The sequence below is a fragment of the Schistocerca americana genome, chromosome 4, assembly GCF_021461395.2.
Source record: "Schistocerca americana isolate TAMUIC-IGC-003095 chromosome 4, iqSchAmer2.1, whole genome shotgun sequence".
In the NCBI taxonomy this organism is placed as follows: domain Eukaryota; kingdom Metazoa; phylum Arthropoda; class Insecta; order Orthoptera; family Acrididae; genus Schistocerca; species Schistocerca americana.
The window spans coordinates 277,421,967-277,448,639 of record NC_060122.1 but is presented as its reverse complement, the minus strand read 5'-3'; the positions used below and the strand labels follow the sequence as shown (position 1 = coordinate 277,448,639).

Sequence of the window (26,673 nt, the reverse complement as noted above, 5' to 3'; positions counted from 1 at the left end):
GTGGAAAACACTGATAAGGTGAAGGGACAGGACATCTGTTAAATCATGAGAAAATGACTTCCATGGTACTAGAGGGAGCTGTAGAGGGCAAAAAATGTAGACGAAGACAGAGATTGGTATACATCCAGCAAATAATTGAGGACGGAGGTTGCATGTGTTACTCTGAGGTGGAGACGTTACCATATGAGAGGAATTCGTGGCGGGCTGCAACAAACCATTCAGAAGACTGATGACAAAATAACAAAACACTTTCCTGCTGTTTTCCTGGAGCTACATCCCCCTGCATCATACATTAAATGCACGTTTACAGGTTTCTGTAACGAGTCTTTGACAGCCAGTCGCTACTGTCGATCTCCATCGCAAATTCCTGATTACTATTTCACTAAATAGCACTACCAACGTCGATGAGGCAGGGATTTGTTTACTATAAAAAAAAAAAAAAAAAAAAAAAAATCCCGAGCACGGGGTCCCGGGTTCGATTCCCGGCGGGGTCAGGGATTTTCACCTGCCTCGAGATGACTGGGTGTTTGTGTTGTCCTCATCATTTCATCATCATCCAGGAAAGTGGCAAAATTGGACTGAGCAAAGATTGGATAATTGTACGGGCGCTGATAACCACGCAGTTGAGCGCCCCACAAACCAAACATCCATCATCCACTATAAAATTACGCATTTTACATGCTTTATGTCCCACATGCATTCGTCATTCAAGACGTCATATCGAAATATTAATTTCAAACTATTGACTTCCTGTATGAAAATTTTCAGTTTAGGATTCTCTAGCGTCTGTATAGTTTTGACCCGATATGTTAGACATTCTTCCTAGCACCCCACTAAACCGTGAAATGAAATGATCGTCTGGCATAGATGGCTAGAAGTCCCCACCTTGAGAAGTTAGGCTGCCAAATTGCAAGTCTTTCCAGTTGACACCAAAAGGGCGACTTTCTTGTCGATGATGATGAAATGACGATGAGCACAACAAAACATGTAGTCTCCCAGCGGAGAAAATTTCGGACCTCGTCGAGAATCCAACCTGGGCCGGCTGCATTGCAGTTAGACGTGCTGACCATTCAGATAATGGGGCGGTCGCTGGAACCATAATTGTGTTCCACCATGATTGTTTGTATGATTATCTGTACAAATATGAAGAGTAGAAACGACAAACATTCTAGGAGTCTTTTTTATGCGTTTTCAGTGCTATTGTGATCTCGGAACTCTGTTCCATGTTTCTATACTTGATCCACGTGCCAAACCATGGAGAAAGCCATTGAAACATGCCTTAGTTTAGCTCATGGTCTTCGTGTCAAACTGAGCTTCCCTTTGGGGTCCAATTTATAAGATACTAAAAGTGGCTTTTACATGCTTATGTCCCACATGCATTCGTCATTCAAGACGTCATATGGAAATATTAATGTCAAAATATTGACTTCCTGTATGAAAATTCTACTTGTCAAAAACCTAATGCTTTATTTCTGTACTTGTACTATCACGAAGAAACGTAGCGCCTCAATGTCAATAGCATTTGCAATAAAAACTTCTTATTCTATCGAAACCACTTTTCTGATAAAATGGATGTGTACAAAATACAAGTTCATTCTTGAACAGAAGAAAACAGTTAGTAACCCTGTTTATTTACATCAGTAGCGCCGTTGCCGAACATCTTGGACACGCTGTAATCATAAACAAGACTACTACTGCATAAATCTATCCCAAGCTCTGGAGCAATGTTTGTAATTATATTTCCTTCTATAATGAATATCAGTATTTTATAGGAGAAATGCATTAAAATTTCCCCATTAGTGAGCGCAACTGCTTCTACTCACGCCTCGTAGAGTTAGATACGTATCTCTTCTTACTTGCATTTTTATTGTCGCAGGAGCGTATGTGGAGGAAGACCCGATCTACCGAAATCGTAACATGTGTTGGAGTGGACGGTAACAGGAACTTCAATTTTCACTGGAATGGTAAGAGCAATTTCATACAGCATATGAAATTTTCATTTTATTGCCTACGACTCAAACACACTAAACACTAATTTTATGGACCATGGTGGGAATTCCTTGTTAGCCTTACAAATGAAAAGCACAAAATTGTGGATAATGTAGAGCATTTATTTATTGCATTAACCTATTTTCCACGTACAAAACGATTGTCAGAGCTTAACTGGCTGTCATTGTCAAACAAGATACACTATGTGATCAAAAGTATCCGGACACCTCGCTGAATATGACATAAAAATTCGTGGCACCCTCCATCGGTAATGCTGGGATTCAATATGTTGTTGGCCCACCCTTAGCCATCATGACAGCTTCCACTCTCGCAGGAATACATTAGGTGCTGGAAGGTTTCTTGGGGAATGGGAGCCCATTCTTCACGGAGTGCTGCACTGAGGAGAGGTATCGATGTGGGTCGGTGAGGCTTGGCACGAAGTTGGCGTTCCAAAACATCCCAAAGGTGCTCTGTAGGATTAAGATCAGGGCTCTGCACAGGCCTGTCCATTAGAGGGATGTTATTGCCGTGTAACTACTCCGCCACAGGACGTGCTTTATGAACAGGTGCTCGATCGTGTTGAAAGATGAAAACGCCAGCTCCGACTGCTCTTCCACAGTGGGAAGCAAGAAGGTGTTTAAAACATCAATGTTGGCCTGTGCTGTGATAGTGTCACGCAAAACAACAAGGGTTGCAAGCCCCCTCCATGAAAAACGCGACCACACCATAACACCACGGCCTTCGAATTTCACTGTTGGCGTTACACACGGTGGCAGATAACATTCACTGGGTATTCGCCATACCCACACCCTGCCATCGGATCGACACATTGTGCACAGTGATTTGTCATTCCACACAACGTTTTTCCACTGTTCAATCGTCCAATCTTGACGATCCTTACCCCAAGCGAGACGTAGTTTCTCATTTACCGGCGTGATGTGTGGCTTATGAGCAGCCGCGCGACCATGAAATCCAAGTTTCTCACCTCCCACCTAACTTCGTAGTACTTGCAGTGGATCCTGTTGCAGTTTCGAATTCCTGTGTGATGGTCTGGATAGATGTCTGCCTATTACACATTACGACTCTCTTCAACTGTCTGCGGTCTCTGTCAGTCAACAGACGAGGAGAGCCTGTACGCTTTTGTGCAGTATGTGTCCCTTCACGTTTCCACTTCATTATCACGTCGGATCCACCCGTCGGAGGTTCGAGTCCTCCCTGGGGCATCGGTGTGAGTGTTGTCCATGGTTCATTTAGATTAAGTAGTGTGTAATCTAAGGGACCGATGACCTAAGCAGTTTGGTCCCATAAGACCTTACCACAAATTTACAAATTTCATCGGTAACAGTGGACCTAGGGATGTTTATGAGTGTGGAAATCTCGCGTACGGACGTATGAACAAGTGACACCCTATCGAAGTCTCGCGGAGCGCCCCATTCTGCTCTCTCACGATGTCTAATGCCTAATGGGGTCGCTGATATGGAGTAGCTAGCAGTAGGTGGCAGCACAATGCACCTAATATGAAAAACAAGTGTTTTGGGGGTGTTCGGATACTTTTGATCACATAGTGTGTATTACTGCTGAACAGCATTCAAAAATATATTGCACTTGCAGAGTGAGCTGCAAATACAAAGTAAATGTCTTCTTTGGTGGTGGAATAGTGACTTAACTGAAAATTTTAAAGCTAAATATTTTGTAAGTATAAAGAAAATGTAGACGGAAATTCTGAAGGTGGCAGAGGTCAAATACAGGGAGCGACAAGCTATTTACAATTTGTACAGAAACCAGATGGCAGGCCGGCCGCGGTGGCCGAGCGGTTCTAGGCGCTCAGTCCGGAACCGTGCGACTGCTACGGTCGCAGGTTCGAATCTTGCCTCAGGCATGGATGTATGTGATGTCCTTAGGTTAGTTAGGTTTAAGTAGTTCAAAGTTCTAGGGGACTGATGACCTCAGATGTTAAGTCCCATAGTGCTCAGAGCCATTTGAACCATTTGAACCAGATGGCAGTTATAAGAGTCGAGGGGCATGAAAGAGAAGCAGTGGTTGGGAAGGGAGAGAGTCAGGGTTGTAGCCTCTCCCCGATGTTATTCAATCTGTATATTGAGCAAGCAGTGAAGGAAACAAAAGAAAAATTCCGAGTAGGAATTAAAATCCATGGTGAAGAAATAAAAACTTTGAGGTTTACCGATGACATTGTAATTCTGTCAGAGACAGCAAAGGACCTGGAAGTTCAGCTGAACGGAATGGACAGTGTCTTGAAAGGAGGATATAAGATGAACATCAACAGAAGCAAAACGAGGATAATGGAATGTAGTCGAATTAAATCGGATGATGCTGAGGTTTTAGATTAGGAAATGAGACTCTTAAAGTAGTAAATGAGTTTTGCTATTTGGGGAGCAAAATAACTGATGATGGACGAAGTAGAGAGGATATAAAATGTAGACTGGCAATGGCAAGGAAAGCGTTTCTGAAGAAGAGAAATTTGTTAACATCGAGTACAGATTTAAGTGTCAGGAAGTCGTTTCTGAAAGTATTTGTATGGAGTGTAGCCATGTATGGAAGCGAAACATAGACGATAAATAGTTTAGACAAGAAGAGAATAGAAGCATTCGAAATATGGTGCTACAGAAGAATGCTGAAGATTAGGTGGGTAGATCACATAACTAATGAGGAAGTATTGAATAGAATTGGAGAGAAGAGAAATTTATGGCACAACTTAACTAGAAGAAGGGATGGGTTGGTAGAGCATACTCTGAGGAATCAAGGGATCACCAATTTAGTACTGGAGGGCAGCGTGGAGGGTAAAAATCGTAGAGGAAGACCAAGAGATGAAGACACTAAACAGATTCAGAAGGATGTAGGTTGCAGTCGGTACTGGGAGATGAAGAAGCTTGCACAGGATAGAGTAGCAAGGAGAGTTGCATCAAACCAGTCTCAGGACTGAAGACCACAACAACAACAACAACAACAACACGCGGAAAACATGACACGATGAGGTGGGGGAAGAAGAGGACAACGTGAGCAAAGCATCATGGTCAACAAAGAGGGGTTGATATAGACGTGATTAAACAGCCTATTCGTCTGTATAAAAATTAAATGAAGTTAAGCATTTCAATAACATAAAATAAAATAAATAGAAATTAACAGTACTGAGAAATAGCTTGAAAAAGCTTTATTTATGTAAGCTGGAATTGAAACAGAGTAAAGGTGTAACTGAAAATATTGACAGAAAATACTTAATCTAAACCATGTTTTAGTGGAATAATTAATCTTATACAGTAGGGGACATGTACATATAATCAAACAACAGAATATATGGAGCACATAGTCACATTTAAATAAATGTACGGAAAAGTAGAGGACTAGGAAGTAGGAGACAGTGTGGGAAGAATTAGATAAATATGGACTGTGTGCCAAATATTTATTTATCTCCTGGGGGTTCTAAGAGACTCAGTTTTCGGCCTTTGTTTCCCGAGTCGAAGGCATATGATTGCTATTGGTAGCTGTAACTTTCGTATAAAATGTCCAGTCAAAAGCCTGAATAAACACATTTTGCAGCACGGACTGCTACGAGGTGTGCAGGAAGAGAGTCATGGAGATTCTGGAAGGTACTGACAGGGATGTGGGGCCATGGCGACTCCAGGCCTGTGGCCTGCTGCGCTAGGTTTCGCGGTTGAGCATCCATTGCGTGAACAGACCGATGGAGCTGGTCCTATAGGTTCTTCATTAGGTTTAAATCTGGGGAGTTTACTCGCTGGGGGGATACGGTAACCTTATCCTACTGCTCTTAGAACCACACATGTACACTGTGAGCTGTATGATAAGTTGAATTGTTCTGCTCGTAGGTGCTATCGTGCCAAGAAAAAGCAAACTGCATGTATAGGTGGACATGTTCCCCAAGGATAGATACATACAAAACATTTTAACAGCCCAACTTCAGAGAGTACTAGAGAGTATCAATGATTCGAAAACAGTAGAGAAAGTAAACAACAAAGTACATAAATGGATAACATTTGATCATGAAACACGCACTCAGACAGACACAAAACAATACGCAACTTATTAGCAGACAGTAAGCTACAAATGGCACGTAATGACAAACAAGAACCAATTCACATACTGGGTAGGAAACATACTAAATGTAGAGGGGCTCATCATAGCATACAGAATAGCAGCACATTACAGAACAAACTAGGAAGACAAACCACTAACATTGATAAGGTAAGCCAGTCTGGTCTCTATCAGTTAACTTGCTATTACTGCCAGTCTGTATATGTGCGCGAAACGTGTAGGAACTTCAGAACCAGATGGACACAAAATCTAAGATCATTATAAATTAAGAGCTCTCACCCAACATTTCCAGAGCATCTAGTGGCACAGAATCACTACCCTAAAATCACAGAAACAGATCTGAAAATTCTTGATGCTAGCAATAACTTACTCCAAAAATTAACAGCCGAAGAACATGATCCTCAGAAAAACATACTGAATGAATAAATATCACTCTGCAATGCAGTAAAAAAGTATTTCCTGGAACAGAAGAACTATATAAAGAACCTCACCTTCTCACCTCAACGAACACATCACACATACACATACATACAGTAAGTACCCTGAATAATAACAGTATTTAGAAACTCACGCGCCAGCCATCTAATAAGCGCACAATGAAACAAATAAGCAAAATACAGACACACTAACATGTTAAACGCCAATTGAAATCTTGTGTTTTTGTGACATAATGAACAAAAACGCATGTGTAACCAGCAAAACTTCCAGTAACAGAGGCAATAAGTATATTAACAGATCCAAAATAAGGGACGACAAGTCTGCAGAACCCGAAAACACATTTAAAATGCTAAACAACGCGATTTTCGATAGGAAACGAATTTTGGAGTAGAATAATAGAAAACGGTTTGTTGTTTATGGTAGTTGTGCAGCTATCAACCTAAAATAACTTGTTATCATTATGTAAGGGATGAATGAAACTATATAAATATTTGTTGTTCACTAATATTCTGGACTTAGTTTTCGCCACAGCATAAACATGTAATATTCCTTGTCTTAGTTATGTAACGCGTGTCATAAATTGTATATGTAAATCAATGCAAAAAACTGATGCTAGTTTTCACTCCTTTACATATAAAAATATGAGTAACTTTAAGCTGAAATGCAAATGTTATAATATCACAATAATTTTCTGATCGAGAAATAAAAAAAATTCACTGAAGATAGCACAAAGATGCTGAAATATGTTTGGGTAAAGTAAAACTAAACAAACACTGCCTTCATAAAGTGGAATATCTCTCTAGTTTTTTCTGAGCAAGCACACAAGGAAAGAATAGCATCAACATGGGAAAGATGAATACATGACCTTTCTTGAGCAATAATGAAAACCGTATGGCTAGTTCTCGCATGTACACATATGCACAAATCTTTCCTCTACTCTTTGAGTGATCGTATGGAAGTCGCAATATCTCCTTCCATTCCTGGCCAGTTACTGCTGACTACATTTTCTTCCACAGCAGGATTGAAACTAGTGTACTCCCAGCTCAGAGCTACGTCAGTAGATAACCTGAGTGACGTAGGCTGTGGACTCGAGTTAGATTTTTTTTGATCACAGAGAGTGATATGTATTAATCTGCAAGCTGTACATTTCTGCTTTTTCAGAGACGGGCTCCAGCAGCGACCCCTGTTCTGACACTTATGCCGGGCCTATGGATTTCTCCGAAGTGGAGACCAGTTACCTGAGGAACCACATCAACAGGAACATCGATCGCATCAAGCTTTACCTTACGTTCCACAGCTATGGTGCCGTAAGTAATAATGTACCACTGTTCCAAAGACATGTAACGAACCATTTGGTAAACAGTAAATTTTAATTTAATACTGAACAAACGAACAGTCTTTATACTTTATCAGTAAATAAAAAATAAGTGACCTGGCGGGAATGGAGAATGGACAGTTTTGAAATAAACGGCAGTACGTTTTCTTTTCTTTTCTTTTTTTTTCAAGAAAAAACTTTATATATCTATGTATCTATTTGATTTATAGTGTCACTTAAGAAAAGTTATGTCGATGAAATGTCGACTGTTATCCTGAATACAATTTTCAATTCTCTGCCATAAGTTGCTCACAACTCAAGCAAAGAATCATTGATCAATCTAACACACCACTTCTTTTAATACTAGCTTTTAGTTCCACTAAACTTTGGATTTGTGAACACAGACAAACCATTTCAAAAACCCCCAAAAGAATAAGCCACAATTGGATTCACGTAAACGAGTAATGGAGAGTCCAAGGAAAACGTTACTCACAATTGTTGTGGATGCATTTGAAGTCTGTGATGTTTCATCATCCTTTTGAAAACAGAAAGTTCTGTGTGCATCAGTCACATCCACAATTCTGGTCGACGGAATGTCTTCAGCACCTGTACATAACGTTCTGAGCACACTGTCACTGTTGTGCATTCCCCCACCAAGATTCCAGTTACGTCACCAACAGCAGCAGCACACCACAGAGTTACATGTGGGGAGTACAGCACAAGGCTGTTCAGGGAGCTAAAGCGATAATTCTGTTAATTAACTGAGTCAGTTATGTGAAAGTGCACCGTTCACTCATAAACGATGTTGTGTTTGTGCGTCTTCAAAGGTCATTCTAATACGCACAGAGTGTCTTTTCATTATTGAAACTTCCTATCTCTCATCTGCTGAATTACCAGAACTTCACCAGGACGGAATTTTAAATTCATATGTAAATACTAAAGGAGATTACTCACCAAAAGCAGAAGTGTTGAGCTGTCGATCGGCGCAAACAGAAAGAAAGAAAACGTCCTAGCTTTCGGAGTAATCCTTTTATGAGCTAGAGAAAAATACACACAAAAAACACACACGCATGCACGCACGCACGCACACACACACACACACACACACACACACACACACACACACACACACATAAGCATGCATGCATACACACACCTATGCCTCTATGTGTTGCCAGCTGGACTAAAAGCAATACTGCTTCATTTCAGCAAGTGGATTAGGTTGTGGTGGGGTTAGCGTCGAGTGTGGTGGGTAGAGGGAGAGGAAGGTGTGAAGCAGGCACAGGAATTGAGGGTAGGTGGCTGGCGGTATGCCAGCTAGGAATGAGAGAGGTAGGAGTGGCAGGAGTGGTATACAGCCTAGGCACGTGATGCATCGCTGTCGAAGACAGTGGGGAGTAGTGCGCGCTGTGGGTGACATTGTATGTGAACTAGGAGGGGGTGACTCGATGGAGAAAGGGGGAAACTATTGGATGGAGGGTGTGGGGGAGAGTGATTTACCAGAGATTGAGGCAGAACAGTTATGTGAGTGAAGGCTATGTTGTAAGGATAACACCCACCTGCATACTTCAGAGAAGTTGGTGGTGGAGAGAAGGATTAAGATGGTCATTCTGTGAAGCAGCCATCGAAATTGAGCATGTTATGCTCAGTTGCATGTTGTGCCACTGAGTGATCATCTTTATTCTCTGCAAAAAATTGGACATTCATACTGGTAGACAGCTGGTTGGTAGTGATACTGACAAACGTGTGCACTGTTTACAGCAAAGATGGTATATGACACGGTAGCTTTCACAGGCAGCCCATCCTGTGATGGGGTAGGATAAGCCTGTGACGCGACTGGAATAGTAAGTGCTGGGTGGGTGGATTGGCATGTTTTGTACCTTAGTCTGTCACAGGGAAATGATCGCTGTGCCAAGGGACTGGGAGTGGGAGTGAATTAGGGAAGGAATAGGATGTACTTTAGGTTGGGTGCGAGGCAAAATACACTCCTGGAAATGGAAAAAAGAACACATTGACACCGGTGTGTCAGACCCACCATACTTGCTCCGGACACTGCGAGAGGACTGTACAAGCAATGATCACACGCACGGCACAGCGGACACACCAGGAACCGCGGTGTTGGCCGTCGAATGGCGCTAGCTGCGCAGCATTTGTGCACCGCCGCCGTCAGTGTCAACCAGTTTGCCGTGGCATACGGAGCTCCATCGCAGTCTTTAACACTGGTAGCATGCCGCGACAGCGTGGACATGAACCGTATGTGCAGTTGACGGACTTTGAGCGAGGGCGTATAGTGGGCATGCGGGAGGCCGGGTGGACGTACCGCCGAATTGCTCAACACGTGGGGCGTGAGGTCTCCACAGTACATCGATGTTGTCGCCAGTGGTCGGCGGAAGGTGCACGTGCCCGTCGACCTGGGACCGGACCGCAGCGACGCACGGATGCACGCCAAGACCGTAGGATCCTACGCAGTGCCGTAGGGGACCGCACCGCCACTTCCCAACAAATTAGGGACACTGTTGCTCCTGGGGTATCGGCGAGGACCATTCGCAACCGTCTCCATGAAGCTGGGCTACGGTCCCGCACACCGTTAGGCCGTCTTCCGCTCACGCCCCAACATTGTGCAGCCCGCCTCCAGTGGTGTCGCGACAGGCGTGAATGGAGGGACGAATGGAGACGTGTCGTCTTCAGCGATGAGAGTCGCTTCTGCCTTGGTGCCAATGATGGTCGTATGCGTGTTTGGCGCCGTGCAGGTGAGCGCCACAATCAGGACTGCATACGACCGAGGCACACAGGGCCAACACCCGGCATCATGGTGTGGGGAGCGATCTCCTACACTGGCCGTACACCACTGGTGATCGTCGAGGGGACACTGAATAGTGCACAGTACATCCAAACCGTCATCGAACCCATCGTTCTACCATTCCTAGACCGGCAAGGGAACTTGCTGTTCCAACAGGACAATGCACGTCCGCATGTATCCCGTGCCACCCAACGTGCTCTAGAAGGTGTAAGTCAACGACCCTGGCCAGCAAGATCTCCGGATCTGTCCCCCATTGAGCATGTTTGGGACTGGATGAAGCGTCGTCTCACGCGGTCTGCACGTCCAGCACGAACGCTGGTCCAACTGAGGCGCCAGGTGGAAATGGCATGGCAAGCCGTTCCACAGGACTACATCCAGCATCTCTACGATCGTCTCCATGGAAGAATTGCAGCCTGCATTGCTGCGAAAGGTGGATATACACTGTACTAGTGCCGACATTGTGCATGCTCTGTTGCCTGTGTCTATGTGCCTGTGGTTCTGTCAGTGTGATCATGTGATGTATCTGACCCCAGGAATGTGTCAATAAAGTTTCCCCTTCCTGGGACAATGAATTCACGGTGTTCTTATTTCAATTTCCAGGAGTGTACCACATTAGGAGGGGTGGGGGGGGGGGGGGGGGGATCTTGGATAGGATACCCCTCATTTCAATACATAATGAGAGATGATCAAAGTCCTGGCGAAGGATATGCTCAGTTGCTCCAGTCCAGGGTGATATTGGGTGACAAGGGGGGCGGGGGAGGGGGGGGGACGTTCTTTTCCACCCGTATCTTGGAGATTTCCTACAACACATATTCAAATTTCAATTACCTAACGTAATCAGCCTTGTAGGAGGCGATCTGGATTTGTAAATGTTGAAGTCTTCTATTACGCAAACTTCATTCGCAATTGTTTTTACAGTTATGACTGTTTTCAGCAAATTTGAACTGCCGTCTTCAAACATGTAGGTGCATAAAATATAACATACTGGTGAATATTCGACTTGAATATGGAAGCTACTGCTTGTAGTAATATGGTATGTAATTCTTTTACTTCTTTTTCCGTCAAGTAATATTACATAGTCATGTCGAACATTCTCTTTTAGCTTACACATTACGCATTTTCAGATTTGAAAATGGCAGTTAAAATTTGCCTAACTAGTCACCACTGTACAAATAATTGCGATCTTTGCAAATAAAGTTTTTGTTTTAGAAGACTTCAACATTTAAAAATTCAAATGTAACATTTTTCTTACAGACTCACAGCTCGTTATGCAAGGACAGTATACATGTTGACGCGTGCAGAGTTTTGGGATAATGATGTTTGCCTCTCTCGCAATGGCGACATTTCCACTTCTTCATGATATTTTGTCGGGTCCTGGCGACTGTTTCCTGTTATTCTGAAAGTTGTAACCTATCGTGTACTTGTAGTTCGACTTGGAACACTGTGATTCAAAAAGCGAAGAAATATCCGCCATCTAGCAACATGTATTTAGGACAAAAGTATCGCAAGCAGTCCCAAAGTGCATGATGAATGCTCCATCTGCCTCCCACCACTGACAGCCGTGTATTAGTCAAGCTAGAAACTTCTGTTTCCCACCCACATTTTGCTCGAGTTCCCAGACCTGTCAAAATCTATAAGTTACTACAATGTTTCATTCGTGTACTAGTCGGTTATTGTCAGATAGCCATGAAGTATGGAGTCGACGTACTGTGTTTAATTCAACAACTTGACAAAATTTATTTCATTACACTCAGTATTGTTTCTACAATATCACTGAATTTACAAAGCCTGTAGCTGACACAGAATAAATGAAGCAGCTCACCATACCCCATCAGTACAAAACTTAAAATAAGTAACTGGATTAATAAAAAAATAGAGAAAATTGAAGATAATGGTTTTAATGCTTCAGGTGTTCTACATAACTTCCCTTCACCTGAGAACAACGTATCGAACATTCATACATCGATTTGAAATATCAGATAAGATCTTCTTTGAGATATTGTTCAACTCATGTGTCACACTGGCTTACACGTTGGTTACGTCATGAGACCCTGTAACTTCGCCGGGCTGGGTGGCCGAGCGGTTCTAGGCGCTACAGTCTGGAACCGCGCGACCGCTACGGTCACACGTTCGAATCCTGCCTCGGGCATGGACGTGTGTGATGTCCTTAGGTTAGGTTGGTTTAGGTAGTTCTAAGTTCTATGGGACTGATGACCTTAGAAGTTAAGTCCCATAGTGCTCAGAGCCATTTGAACCTGTAACTTCGTGAGAATTTCTGCGCCTTGTTGTTTTGTGGTAGGTTCGTACTGATAAGACGAAGATGGTTATGTCCATAAACAGCTGTCCACACTTTCATTTTTCATTTCAACCTAGTCATGGCTGGTGTCCACCTGCCTTTTTTTTCGTTCTGAACAAAGCGGTTCTCTGAAGAGCCGCAGTGGACGTCCGACTGCTGGTCCTTGATGATGAGGAGGGACGAAACTAAAGTAATTTAAAATACGAGGCGTATTCGGAAAGTAAAGAAAGTTTGCATATATACTGTCTGACAAAGAAAAAAAAGGAAGCAGCCAGAATACATGGTCAGATGGCAATGTGATTTCGAACATGTACACACTACTGGAGGGAATGCAACTGAGTAGAGGTGCAATTCCCAGTGACACGTAGAATGCCCACCACAGTGCATAAGTGTTGTTACCAGGGCTGGTGGGGTATATGAGGGGCGCGAACAGCGTCAGATACTGAGTGATCACTGTGAAGAACAGGGAAATGCCGCAAACTCAAGTGAGACAGCGTTATCAGCACCTGATAGAGATTAAAAGGATCATTTGGCAGGCTCGTTAAATCTCGTAATATCCAGATCTGTGGGAAATTCAGTCATGACAGCAACTAGATGTTGGACTGGTTGGAAGAATGAGGGCAGGTATATATGTCGTGCATCAAGCGCATCTTAACCCTTCCTTCCCTCAGGAGTCGCGACATATTGTAAAAAGTCAGCCGAATATTTGTGACAACCCAGAATGGGAATATCATTGCTGGTCGTTCCACCCGAAGCGGTTTCATTCTTTGTTTACCAATCAGACAGAAGTCACAAAATAGGGGTAATTCATTCCTGAGAGCACACCCTTAGATATAAATAACATAGAACACTGCAATTCATACATCTATTAAACAAATGAAAGAATGTCCCAAAATGTGTTACAAACGCTAAGATGAAAAAAATATTAGGATAAGCGGGACACAAACCTACTCCCTTACAGTCCATCATTCACAATCTGACAAATTGCTGACACGCTACGTCGGGGATTTGCAAGTTGGAACATCAGTATTGTTTATCTTCGAGTCTCTTGAGGCTTTTGCTGCTGGTGCCTTATTATTGCCATTTAATTGTAAGAAATCCAGTTGAGTGTGACGTTTTTGTGAGAAATCTTCAATGCTCCATTGTCTTGATATGGCACTCTGCAAGCTATAGTACCAAAACTGCGGAATACGACAAATCGGTTTGGCGTCTGTCGCATGGATTGATCGAGTGGCATGTCATTCTGAAGTCACTTCCTAACAAGCCGAGTGTGGCGCTAGCTTCTCCTGGTACACAGAAGTTCTTGCTACAGAATCTCTTTGCCTGAGTAGCTGCTCATTGGTTAGTGGCACAGCGAGCTTGCTTGGTGGGGAAGAATTGTATGTTGAGTGTATAAGAACTCCTGGTTTACCCAGAATGCTACAAGTGAAGTCAAATGGTTAGCATAGGGCACAAAGGGTGCAGACGTCAAAGATAGCAGAGATCACAGTATGTCAGGTAATGGCTACAACAGAATACTATGAAATTGTATAGTAATTCACAGAAACGTCGTAACAAAAATATAAGTAAATCTTGGTGATCAGGAAACTGTTTCAACAGTAATTATACTGTAAAATTATGGAACTTATGCCAGAACAGCCGGCCACTGTGGCCGAGCGGTTGTAGGTGCTTCAGTCGGTAACCACGCGGCTGCTACGGTCCCAGGTTCGAATACTGCCTCGGTCATGGATTTGTGTGATGTCCTTAGGTTAGTTAGGTTTACGTAGTTCTAAGTTCTATTGGACTGATGAACTCAGATGTTAAGTCCCATAGTGCTCAGAACCATTTGAACCATTTTTATGCCAGAACAACACATAAACAATAATACTTAAACCTTTAAAAATAAATATCTCACAAACACTTCGAGCGATATTTAGAGTCTAGGTGTTTGACGATAGTTGGGCATGCCAGCTACCATCGCAGAAGATCACACATCACTGTTTTACACACATTCTTATATCATGTTTCAATTATTGTAAATACACAAATCTGTCAGAAGATCGATTCTTCTACATAAAACTCAATACGAAAGTAGCATGTTGTACCCTGAATAATTCCCCAATTTCAACATAATGTATGTATAGTTTTTAGACTGATTTATTGATTAATTAATTAAATACTCGTCTGGCTGATAATCATTATGTTTCATAAAAGAAAGTCCCAAAATATGTTACAAACGATAAGATGAAAAAAATATTAGCGTATAGCAGGACACAAACCTATTTTCTTACACTCCATCATCCACGATCTGGCAAATTATACATGTACATATGCTACATACGTAAATTCTTACACCACCATTGGATAGAGCCTCAAAAGGTGCTTCTTATGAACACGCTGTGTTTACTGTTAACTGATTATTTGTGATGTTATCTCTGTTGTGAATGTTGAGTACAGGTGCAGATAATTTGTACTTAAATTACTTGTGACTAAACTATTCGGCCTAAAATAATGTGTGTGGCCTGAGAAGGACCAACGACTGAGGCACTCTTCTCAATATGTACATATCACCCGTCAGCTGTGTGTGTTTTAAATGGTACTCCAACTTGTTCAAATAACATATTTTGGCTGGCTAAAAGGGGCATACAAAGGAGTGCATCTGGCCATTCAGGGTCATTGTGTTTGGAGCCATTGGACTCGAAGGTTTGTTCAGGCTGACCTGAGGTTGCAGAGTGATAGATATAGGACGGCATGTGGCTGTACGATACTTTGTCATTTTCAGGAACTTAGTAAAATTCGCTACTGACAAGTGGGTTGAACGTAGAAGCTGGCAGCCATTTGAGATTCTGACTTCTGTGAGTGGGTAGAGTGGGACTTATTATTATTTGAACTGCTTTTGAGATATACTATAGATTAGACTGAGAGGATATATGAATACATTAAGGAACTTTAGGTGTTGGTCACACTATTCAACTATAATATGTGGGTTATCGGTGGACAGTTTAAGCGATGCATGACTCAGTGGAACTTTTCTCAAAAACCCCCGCTCTTTTTAAGTCGGCTAATTACTGCTCGTACTTCTTAAGAAGCGAGATACTGCATAGGCAGTGTTCAGTCCAGGCCATACGCCATGTCCGAAACAGAGGCCAACCGAACATTACTGCACCTTTAGAAAGAAATAATAAGTGAAGATACCCTGATCCTTTAGTTACCATTCAGTTTGTAATTGCTCATTCATCCACAGAACATAGAACATATTGCAGGATAGTGCAGGATGCCGATGAAAAATACACTAGACTGAAAAAAATATACAGTGGTTCCCCTGGGAATATTTATCCCAACGATTACTTCTGAAAAGCAAAAAGCAGCAGTATGGACTGCTAGATTCATCGAATGTAAATTAGTGATACTCTTGTGACATGTCCAGCTAAACATCTCGTTCAAAAAAAAAAAAAAAAAAAAAAAAAAAAATTGACCAGTGATGCAGCTGAGCATAAATCCGCATCACACGCTGACATTGGGGCTTTCTGTTTCTGTTTCAAGTCTAACATGAGGACACTCTGGTCCCAATACGCCAACGTTATGACTGTCCAGTTTAACAGATACCTAAAAATATGACTCAACGGAGAAACGACTCTTCCCAAAAAACCGTTTGTACATTTATCTTGGCCAGCATATCCATTCCAACTTCTTCGCGCTGGGTTTGCTCTTCGGCTTCAGTCTCTGAAGTACCTGCGCCTTGTAGGCCTAAGGACGTGACTGCTTACATAGGACTCGGTGCACTGTTGATAGTAGCATTACCAACTCCCTGGCAGCCATAAGCAGTGGCTTTATCGGACGCCTTGCTCACAACAAACGGATGGGCGACCTGCCCCCCGTTTATTGAAAACACAACTGTTTCAATAAATGACGTATTCCAAGCCTGAACAATGGTCGGTACGGTGATTCTCTTCCAAACTGTGTCGTGGCGTTTCGTTGCATCTGGTTGTCGGACTTCGTCTCTGCGGACCAGAACTTTCTACTGTGGCGTCCGCATTTATAGGCAGATTTACGGCACCTGCTTAATTCATATATTAAAAAGTCCCTTGACTTCCCTCCCAGCGTATTGAAAACCAGTTATTACACAGCAAATACAATTTATGGGGATTGGTATTTATATTTTTTATATATTTTTGGTGTAGATGTGTAAGCCAATGTTTATTTTGATGTTTGAGGTTATATAATTGTTTTTATTACCAATGAATGAGGAGATTCGCTTTTTCATTTGTAGCTCAAATAAAAACATATGAATGGAACACAGCTATTGGTTTGATTTCCAGGAATGAAGAACAGCGTCGCCACACAGTGTGCATGAACTTACCTTTGACGTTGTCAGGTACTGATCCGAAGTGTCTTTTCACTTAAAATTTGCACCGCAATTATTTTGATAATGGAAGAAGCAACTGATGATATGCGGATTTCGCAGATTGGAATGTGACCAGGAACCCATCTCTGCAGCTCTTAAACAGAGTGTTACAAGTTTCGAACGTGTTTTTATTTAGCAAAGGTACAAATATTTCAGTGGAACAATACCCATTGACAGTACCACAATAACAGTAAACTAAATTAGAATGTCAATAGTGTCTGTTGCAGGCGTCTAGTGCAAGTAGTTTACTAGATATCGCAGCTTGAAGACTGTAAACAGCGAAAGTTGTTTGTTCCAGGTGATTGCAAAAAAAATGGTTCAAATGGCTCTGAGCACTATGGAACTTAACTTCTGAGGTCATCAGTCCCCTAGAACTTAGAACTAATTAAACATAAATAACCTAAGGACAGCACACACATCCATGCCCCAAGCAGGATGCAAACCTGCGACCGTAGCGGTCGCTCGGTTCCCTACTGTAGCGCCTAGAACCGCTCGGCCACACAGGCCAGCCCAGGTGGTAGCACAAACGAATGTGAATTTCACAAGGGTGCATATGTGCAGCCCTAAACAGATGCTCATACGTCTCCAATTGTGTCGGTTTGTTAAACAGGGCACTGCCTAGGTCAAACGAAAGACAAACAAATGTGAATACACTACCTCCGTGAGGACTGACACGAAAAAACCAACGTAGCCTCAAAGCCTGTGCTCAAAATGACGACCACCAGCGGCAGTACAAGCCCGCATTCTGGCAAGCAACGACTGCTTTACAGATTCTAGCATATCAGCGGAAATTGCAAAGCAGGCAGCAGTAATAAGCCGCATCACATCATATGCATTATTTGAAATGATTAAGAGGTTGGCGTCTACTGGCATTTCTTTTGGAGTACATGGTACACGAATGAAAACATATTTCTTACACTTACCACAAAGCATGAGTATGTCCAACATTTTTTTCGCTCTGGGAGGTAGCGTCTTACGAACACGTCATACTTACGTCGACTCTTTCACAGCAACTAACAGGTCAGTTGCAGTGCAATTGCAGTGCACACACAACAGAATGTAAACAAACTCAACGTCGTCACCTAACTTATAAGTAGTTAAATGGGAAAAACAGCTGTCGGTGTTGTAAAATGTTCTCAATATGATAACTCGTAAACCACTTGCACTAGCTTCCCGCAACAAAAACCACTGGCATTCCCATTTACGCTTCTTTTAGGATTTCACTATCAGTAGGCATTGTCCTATTTAAAAATCTGTAACTCCTGTAAATAACAGCACATCCGTCATCGTCTCAAAATCTGCGAATACGCTCTCTTGCCTACAATTCAATTCTGTGAAACCGCTTATCGATAGTGCATCCCATGTCCGAAATATATGCGCTGTAATGTCCAGGTTGACTAAGTGACTCATCATCGCCCAGCCCAAACCGCTAAGGATAGAAACTTTAAATTTGGAAAAGGTGTGGATATTATATTGTAGGCGTCGTTAAAAAGGGATTTTTCGAAATTCCAACCCTAAGGGATTGAAGTAGAAGATGAAGGTTTTTTGTTTTTTTGAAAACTGTCGCTATTAAGTCAATTTTGAAGCTAGACCTACTAAAATTGGTATTTGGTTAATGTCGTTACTCTGTCAGAAATAAAGAACTACATGTTTCAGGATTTGTGGAAACTTAACCCCATGAAAGTGAAATAGTGGCCGAAAGCTTTTTTTTTGTTTTGAAAATATATCATTATTAATGAACTACTAAAGTATTTTTAAAGCTTCAGTTATGAACATTGGTATTTGACTTCTCGGTTACAAATTAAATGAATGCTTGTTTCAGTGTTTTTGAAAACTGAACTCCTAAGGAGGTGAAATAGATGAGGTTCTTATGAAAATATTTTATTATGAAAGCCTATCTAAAGCTAAATCTATGAAAATTTAAATTTGGCTTCTCACTTAGAAATAAAAAAGTACGTGTGTCACCGTCTTTGGAAATTCAACCCCTGTGAGAGTGAAAAGGGAGACGAAAGTTTCTATGGCAATATTTCATTGTGCAAGCATTTTTGTAGCTGAATCTATGAAAACCTGTATTTGGTTACTCTGTTAGAAGTAAAACATATACACATATCACAATTTTTGGAAATTCAACCCATAAAGTGGTGAAATAGGCGTGAAAAGTTTTGTGAAATTATTTCATTGTCAAAGCATTTTTACAGATAAATTTTGAAAATCGGAGCTTGGCTTCTCGGTTAGAGATGAAAAAATATGTTTTTCACTGTTTTTGGAAATTCAACTCATCATCGCCCAGCCCAAACTGCTAAGGATAGAAACTTGGAGTTTGGAGACGGTGTGGATCTTATAGTGTAGGCTTCAATTTAGGAAGGGATTGTCCGAAATTCCACTCCAGAGGGCGTGAAGGAAGTTATGAAAGGCTTTTTGAAAGTGTGTCGATAAGGGGATTTTGAAGCTACAACTACGAAAACTGGTATTTGGTTTCGCAGTTAGAAAATAAAAAAATCCGTATTTCAGCACTTTTGGAAATTCAACCACTAATGCGTTAAAATAGTGGGTGAAAGTTTTTTTGAAAATAAATAATTGCTAATCTACTAATAAAGGATTTTTAGGGCTACATCTATGAAAATTGGGATCTGGCTTCTGCGTAAGAAGTAAAAAAAATACGTGTTTCAGTGTTACTGCAAATTTAACCCCTAAGGGAGTGCAATAAGGGATGAAAATTTTTAAGAAAATATTTGAAAGCTAAATTTACGAACATTGGTATTTCACTTTTCTGTTAGATATAAATAAATATTTGTTGGGGGATGAAACTTGCTATGGAAGTATCTCCACAAGAATGCAGCGGGCATTTGGACTCCAGCTACCAGAGTCGTATTTTGATCGCAAATACATTCAAAACAGGCCACGCTCATGTGACCTTAATCACCGTGAAAAGCTTAGATGTTGCAATTTGTGAACAACATAAAAATTCTATTAAATAAAAACAAAAAAGACTGTGCAGGCCATGCAGTCTAAGCGAGCGAAGCATCCAGCGTTAAGTTAGTATTATATAACTTATTTTATATAAATTTCTCACAGAGTACTGGTCCGGTCTGCCAGTAACTCACATTAATTTTGATTGAAACGGGATGATATTCACGATAAAAGGGTTGAAAACATTGAAGAAGAAACTCTGTTTTAGAATTGCCAAAATAAAGATGGTATTATAATGTACGCTACTGGCGTCCGCAGCTCGTGGTCGTGCGGTAGCGTTCTCGCTTCCCACGCCCGGGTTCCCGTGTTCGATTCACGGCGGGGTCAGGGATTTTCTCTGACTGGGTGTTGTGTGATGTCCTTAGGTTGGTTAGGTTTAAGTAGTTCTAAGTTCTAGGGGACTGATGACCATAGATGTTAAGTCCCATTGTGCTCAGAGCCATTTGAACCATTTTTTTTTACACTACTGGCCATTAAAATTGCTTGGTTCAAATGGTTCAAATGGCCCTGAGCACTATGCGACTTAACTTCTTAGGTCATCAGTCGCCTAGAACTTAGAACTAATTAAACCTAACTAACCTAAAGACATCACACACATCCATGCCCGAGGCAGGATTCGAACCTGCGACCGTAGCGGTCACGCGGTTCCAGACTGAAGCGCCTTTAACCGCACGGCCACACCGGCCGGCATTAAAATTGCTACACCACGAAGATGACCTGCTGCAGATGCGAAATTTAACCGACAGGAAGAAGATGCTGTGATATGTTAATGATTAGCTTTTCAGAGCATTCACACAAGGTTGGCGCCGGTGGCGACACCTACAACGTGCTGACATGAGGAAAGTTTCCAACCGATTTCTCATACACAAACAGCAGTTGACCGGCGTTGCCTGGTGAAACGTTGTTGTGATGCCTCGTGTAAGGAGGAGAAATGCGTACCATCACGTTTTCGGCTTTGATAAAGGTAGGATTGTAGCCCCCTCGCGATTGCGGTTTATCGTATCGCGACATTGCTGCTCTCGTTGGTCTAGATCCAATGACTGTTAGCAGAATATGGAATCGGTGGGTTCAGGAGGGTAATACGGAACGCCGTGCTGGATCCCAACCGCCTCGTATCACTAGAAATCGAGATGACAGGCACCTTATCCGCATGGCTGTAACGGATCGTGCAGCCACGTCTCCATCCCTGAGTCAACAGATGGGGACGTTTGCAACACAACAACCAATTGCACGAACAGTTCGACCACGTTTGTAGTAGCATGGGCTACCAGCTCGGAGACCATGGCTGTGGTTACCCTTGACGCTGCATCACAGACAGGAGCGCCTCCGACGGTGTACTCGACGACGAACCTGGTGCACGAATGACAAAACGTCATTTTTTCGGATGAATCCAGGATCTGTTTACAGCATCATGATGGTCGCATCCGTGTTTGGCGACATCGCGGTGAACGCACATTGGAAGCGTGTATTCGTCATCGCCATACTGGCGTATCATCCGGTGTGATGGTATGGGGTGCCACTGGTTACACGTCTCGGTCACCTCTTGTTCGCACTGACGGCACTTTGAACAGAGGACTTTACATTTCAGATGTGTTACGACCCGTGGCTCTACTCTTCATTCGATCCCTACGAAACCCTACATTTCAGCAGGATAGCGCACGACCGCATGTTGCAGGTCCTGTACGGGCCTTTCTGGATACAGAAAATGTTCGACTGCTGCCCTGGCCAGCCCATTTTACAGATCTCTCACCAATTGAAAACGTCTGGTCAATGGTGGCCGAGCAACTGGCTCGTCACAATACGCCAGTCACTACTCTTGATGAACTGTGGTATCGTGTTGAAGCTGCATGGGCAGCTGTACCTGTACACGCCATCCAATCTCTGTTTGACTCAATGCCCAGGCGTATCAAGGCCGTTATTACGGCCAGAGGTGGTTGCTCTGGGTACTGATCTCTCCGGATCGTTGTAGGTGTCACCACCGGCGCAAACCTTGTGTGAATGCTCTGAAAAGCTAATCATTTGCATATCACAGCATCTTCTTCCTGTCGGTTAAATGTCGCGTCTGTAGCACGTCATCTTCGTGGTGTAGCAATTTTAATGACCAGTAGTGTATATCATGCAATAGTGTGTCAACATGAGAATTCCGAGATGTTTATTGAACCGGAACGGTCGTGTGTGTGTGAATACCAACATAAAATAGAGTTCCAGTACAGGAGGTTACGGTAAAGGCTGAAATGAAACACACGCATTGGAACTTTGTGTAAAGTTACTCTGCACGAGTACAAACGGAACAAAAATGGTTCAAAATCAACAACTGCGCTTCAAAATAGTCCTCCAGTGCGTATGCACAATGTTGCCAAAAATGCAGAAGGCGTTGAATGCCATCAGTGTGTGCCACTTGTCGCCGAAATGCTGTGAGGACTTTCGCCCTGTTTGCAAACCGCTCCCACGCAATGGTTACCTGGTCTGACGTCGAGTGGAGTGAATAGGATGGTGCGGCGGGATCCATCATGTAGCACTGTCATTCTCACACTGAATGATTCAGGAAGTGATACAGAGTCATCTTCTCACGCGATCGCAATCCGCCCTTTTATTTCGGTAGTGTTTGCTCCCCACTTTCGAGTGTATTAAGTACCATTACGGTTCCAAGATAATATTATTATTACGATGATAGCACACGTCCGCACGATATACCATAGTTGCCATGACTTATTGACTGCCCCTCATATAAAGAATATCAGTGATGATTCTGGAAATGGTATAAAAAATACGCCTCTAAATTTTGCTATTTACAGATTAAAGACAGTATTTCTCTTTAAATCTGGCGTACAATTAGGGGGGTTTTACCCTCTTATTTACATATTTTGAAGTGCGTAGCTTTTCCCTCGTCGTTAGCGGAGGCTGAAGTCAAACGTGGTAGCACATTGACTTTCAACAATTTTTTCGACATTTATGAACGTGCTTTTTCTTATTCTGCATTTGCGTTTTTTCCACTTCACTTTACTCTTGTAAAGTTCACAAGTGAAATAACTGTAGTTTCACGTGTTCCGCAGTCAGCATAGTATTTCGATTTATTCATTCGTTTACTCCGTAGGCTGTACTGCCAACCTTGTGAATGGAATTTTTTTACACTTCCGTAGTCTTATGTTTGCGTGTGTAAGTGTGGTCGTGGGTGTAAATTAGAGAAGACACGCCAGGTGTTAGCAGAGATTGCCCTCACTGTGCGTGGGGCGAGCGTTCCTGCTAAACAGTGACGTTATGTTTAGACAATATTTATCTGCAAATTACTGAGACGAAATTACATGTTGTGTTTAGAAAAATGTGATTAATACAAACACTTCCTGGCAGATTAAAACTGTGTGCCGGGCCGATATTCGAACTCGGGACCTTTGCCTTTAGCGGGCAAGTGCTCTACCAACTGAGCTACCCAAGCACAGCTTTACTTCTGCCAGTACCTCGCCTCCTACCTTCCAAACTTTACAGAAGCTCTCCTGCGAACCCTGCAGAACTAGCACTCCTGAAAGAAAGGATATTGCGGAGGCATGGCTTAGCCACAGCCTGGGGGATGTTTCCAGAATGAGATTTTCACTCTGCAGCGGAGTGTGCGCTGATATGAAACTTCCTGGCAGATCAAAACTGTGTGCCGGGCCGAGACTCGAACTCAGGACCCTTGCCTTTCGCGGGAAAGTGCTCTACCAACTGAGCTACCCAAGCACTACTCACGCCCCGACCTCACAGCCTTACTTCTGCCAGTACCTCGCCTCCCACCTTCCAAACTTTACATAAGCTCTCCTGCGAAACCCTGCAGAACTAGCACTCCTGAAAGAAAGGATATTGCTGCAGAGTGCAAATCTCATTCTGGAAACATCCCCTAGGCTGTGGCTAAGCCATGTCTCCGCAATATCCTTTCTTTCAGGAGTCCTAGTTCTGCAGGGTTCGCAGGAGCGCTTCTGTTAAGTTTGGAAGGTAGTAGGCGAGGTACAGGCAGAAAGTAAAGCTGTGGGGAAGGGGGCGTAAGTCGTGCTTGGGTAGCTCAGATGACGCCGGCACGGTAGCTCAGCGTGTTCGGTCAGAGAGCCGATTGGCCTCTGTAATAAGAAAACTGAGTGGAACGATCAACAAACGAATTTGAACGGATGTTATTGTTACGTCCGCAACGACCAAAACACAACAATCAACAACGAACAAAATGCAAAATAAAGAAAAAAGAAAAGCTGGTAGAGCTGTTGCCCGTGAAAGGTAAAGGTTCCGAGTTCGAGTCTCGGTCCGGCACACAGTTTTAATCTGCCAAGAAGTTTCATATCAGCGCACACTCCGCTGCAGAGTGAAAATCTCATTCTGGTGATTAATATAGTTCTAGCTTTCACATTACTTTTATTTTGAAGTACTATCAGAGTGTCAATATACTCTGTGTCTTCAGTAGAGATTAATAATGAACGTGTAATTTCTTTTCAGTACATACTTTATCCCTGGGGCTACACTGGCGACTTGCCTGATGACTGGGAAACTCTGGTAAGCTAAACTTACCGTTCTATTTAAGTAGTAGATGTTTTAAATGACTTTGTGAACTGAGATGTTAAATTCCGTTACTTCCACAGGACGCCTTGGCCCAAGACGCAAATGAAGCGCAGCTGGCAGCGGGAGGCCCCGAGTACACCATCGGCAGCTTCAACAACGTCTTGTGTGAGTAGACCTACAGCCACCATTTTCAAACAGCACTGATTTAGGAAACTCGCGAGAGTCTTTTTATGTGTAACTTTCTCTCCCGATGTGTCACTACTACGGTCAGGTTGAAACACTGTACATCAGACCCAGCACCAGCGAACTAATAGATTGCCTCACAGAGAAAGGAAACCTCCAGAAGGAGAGGAGAAAACTGAATGAAACTTCACTGCTTGAGAGGGTAAGTGATGTCACTTCAGTGATAACAAAATTGAATAAAATATACAACGAGATTTGCAATATGTGTCCAACTATCAGTCTGACGTTGCACCCTCTCTAGCCTGGATAGATGCACTGATTCGGTGATTCCGTAGCATCCTCTCCTCAGGCAAACTGGTCCACAGCCGTTGTAACTGCTCCTTTACATTCCGGATACTCGCAGTGTGATGGAGCTGACATTCGGGAGAGCCCTATTTGCGCTTTAGCGTCGGCAACCACGATCTTTTCTGATGTTCTGAGGGGAGTAAAGGGCTTCGAAATATTTGCAGCCGCATCCGCCCATTGACAAACGCAGGTACTAGAGCTGACACTAGCAATCTCCGTTTATGTAGCAGCATCCGTTTTCTGAACAGGCTTCTTAAGAACTGAAGCAAAGGAGTTAGCGAACGTGTGAGGCGGCATGGCCTTATTCATTTATTTTGGCCCCAACATATGGGTTGCGCTTCGTAGTTATAAGCTCTTGTATCCTCTGCTCATCAACATATACTCTGCACTCCCTACTCCAGACAGGGTGATCCCCAGAGCAATTCACACACTTCAAAGGAAAGAGGTCTCTCCCTTACACACAGAGCGCTGACGTTTTAAACAGGTCACTGGGTTGGGGATATAAGACCGCACATTTAAACAAAGGAAACCTGCATTGTCATATTCTGGTAGCTTCGTGTTATGGAAAGCGAGTATGAACGAGTCGAATTTGATCAGATCGGCGTCCATGCTTTTTATGATATTCCGCACATCAGGAGTGCCGTCTTGGGTGCACTCAGTTTTCAGTTCTTTGGGATTGTCCTCCATACTCGTACATGACACACTACCTTTGCTGTTGTTCATGGTTGTGTATAACTCAGTCTCGGTCACATATTCACCAAGGTTTTTGGCGTTCTGTAGGTTTGTCGTTTTTTGGGAACTAGAGGTTCGACCAACAGCCTTCCATTACCCAAATCCTTGAAGGATTTTAATGTAGCTTCTATGTCCTCTAAACCATTTAGAATGTAGAAAGAGGAAGCTTTCTCAATGCATAGCCCCTTCATTAAAATATTAAAAACGAATTCTGGCTCACAGCATGTATTCTATTATTAAAGACTGAACTACCCTGAATAAATATAACATCTGGAAGCCTCTTGAGAGATTGGGTGTTGTTACGTACCTGTGGCTCACCATTTCCACTGGGAGATGGAGGAAAAAAATTCGGGTGTTCCATCTCTGTTCCACGAGTAGATAGGGAACTAAGGGTCCACTGAGACTCAGCCCCGCTTGCGTATGACAGGCTTATACAACTGAGGTCGGGCAGATTCCCCCAGATTTTGCCAGCTAACAACTTTCCACCTAATCTCATCGGCTCACAGTGCACCTTCAGATTGAGGGTTTCATAGAGGTTTTCGCCATCCTCGCGATCCGGGCAGTCAAGCCAAGATGCTGTTCACTGTGGCACACAATACTCCACCGCCGCACCGAACAGTGATCGCTGAAGCATG

General features: G+C 42.9%; 1 protein-coding gene across 1 annotated transcript in view; it reads left to right on the top strand.

Moving 5' to 3' along the window:
* Positions 1-26,673, top strand: part of LOC124613401 (carboxypeptidase B-like) — a 99,173-nt gene that overhangs the window by 61,931 nt on the left and 10,569 nt on the right. Inside the window, exons 5-8 of the mRNA XM_047142104.1 lie at positions 1,877-1,964; positions 7,657-7,802; positions 24,716-24,772; positions 24,859-24,943. Coding sequence (XP_046998060.1) covers positions 1,877-1,964; positions 7,657-7,802; positions 24,716-24,772; positions 24,859-24,943 — 376 coding nt within the window. The remainder of the gene's footprint in view (positions 1-1,876; positions 1,965-7,656; positions 7,803-24,715; positions 24,773-24,858; positions 24,944-26,673) is intronic.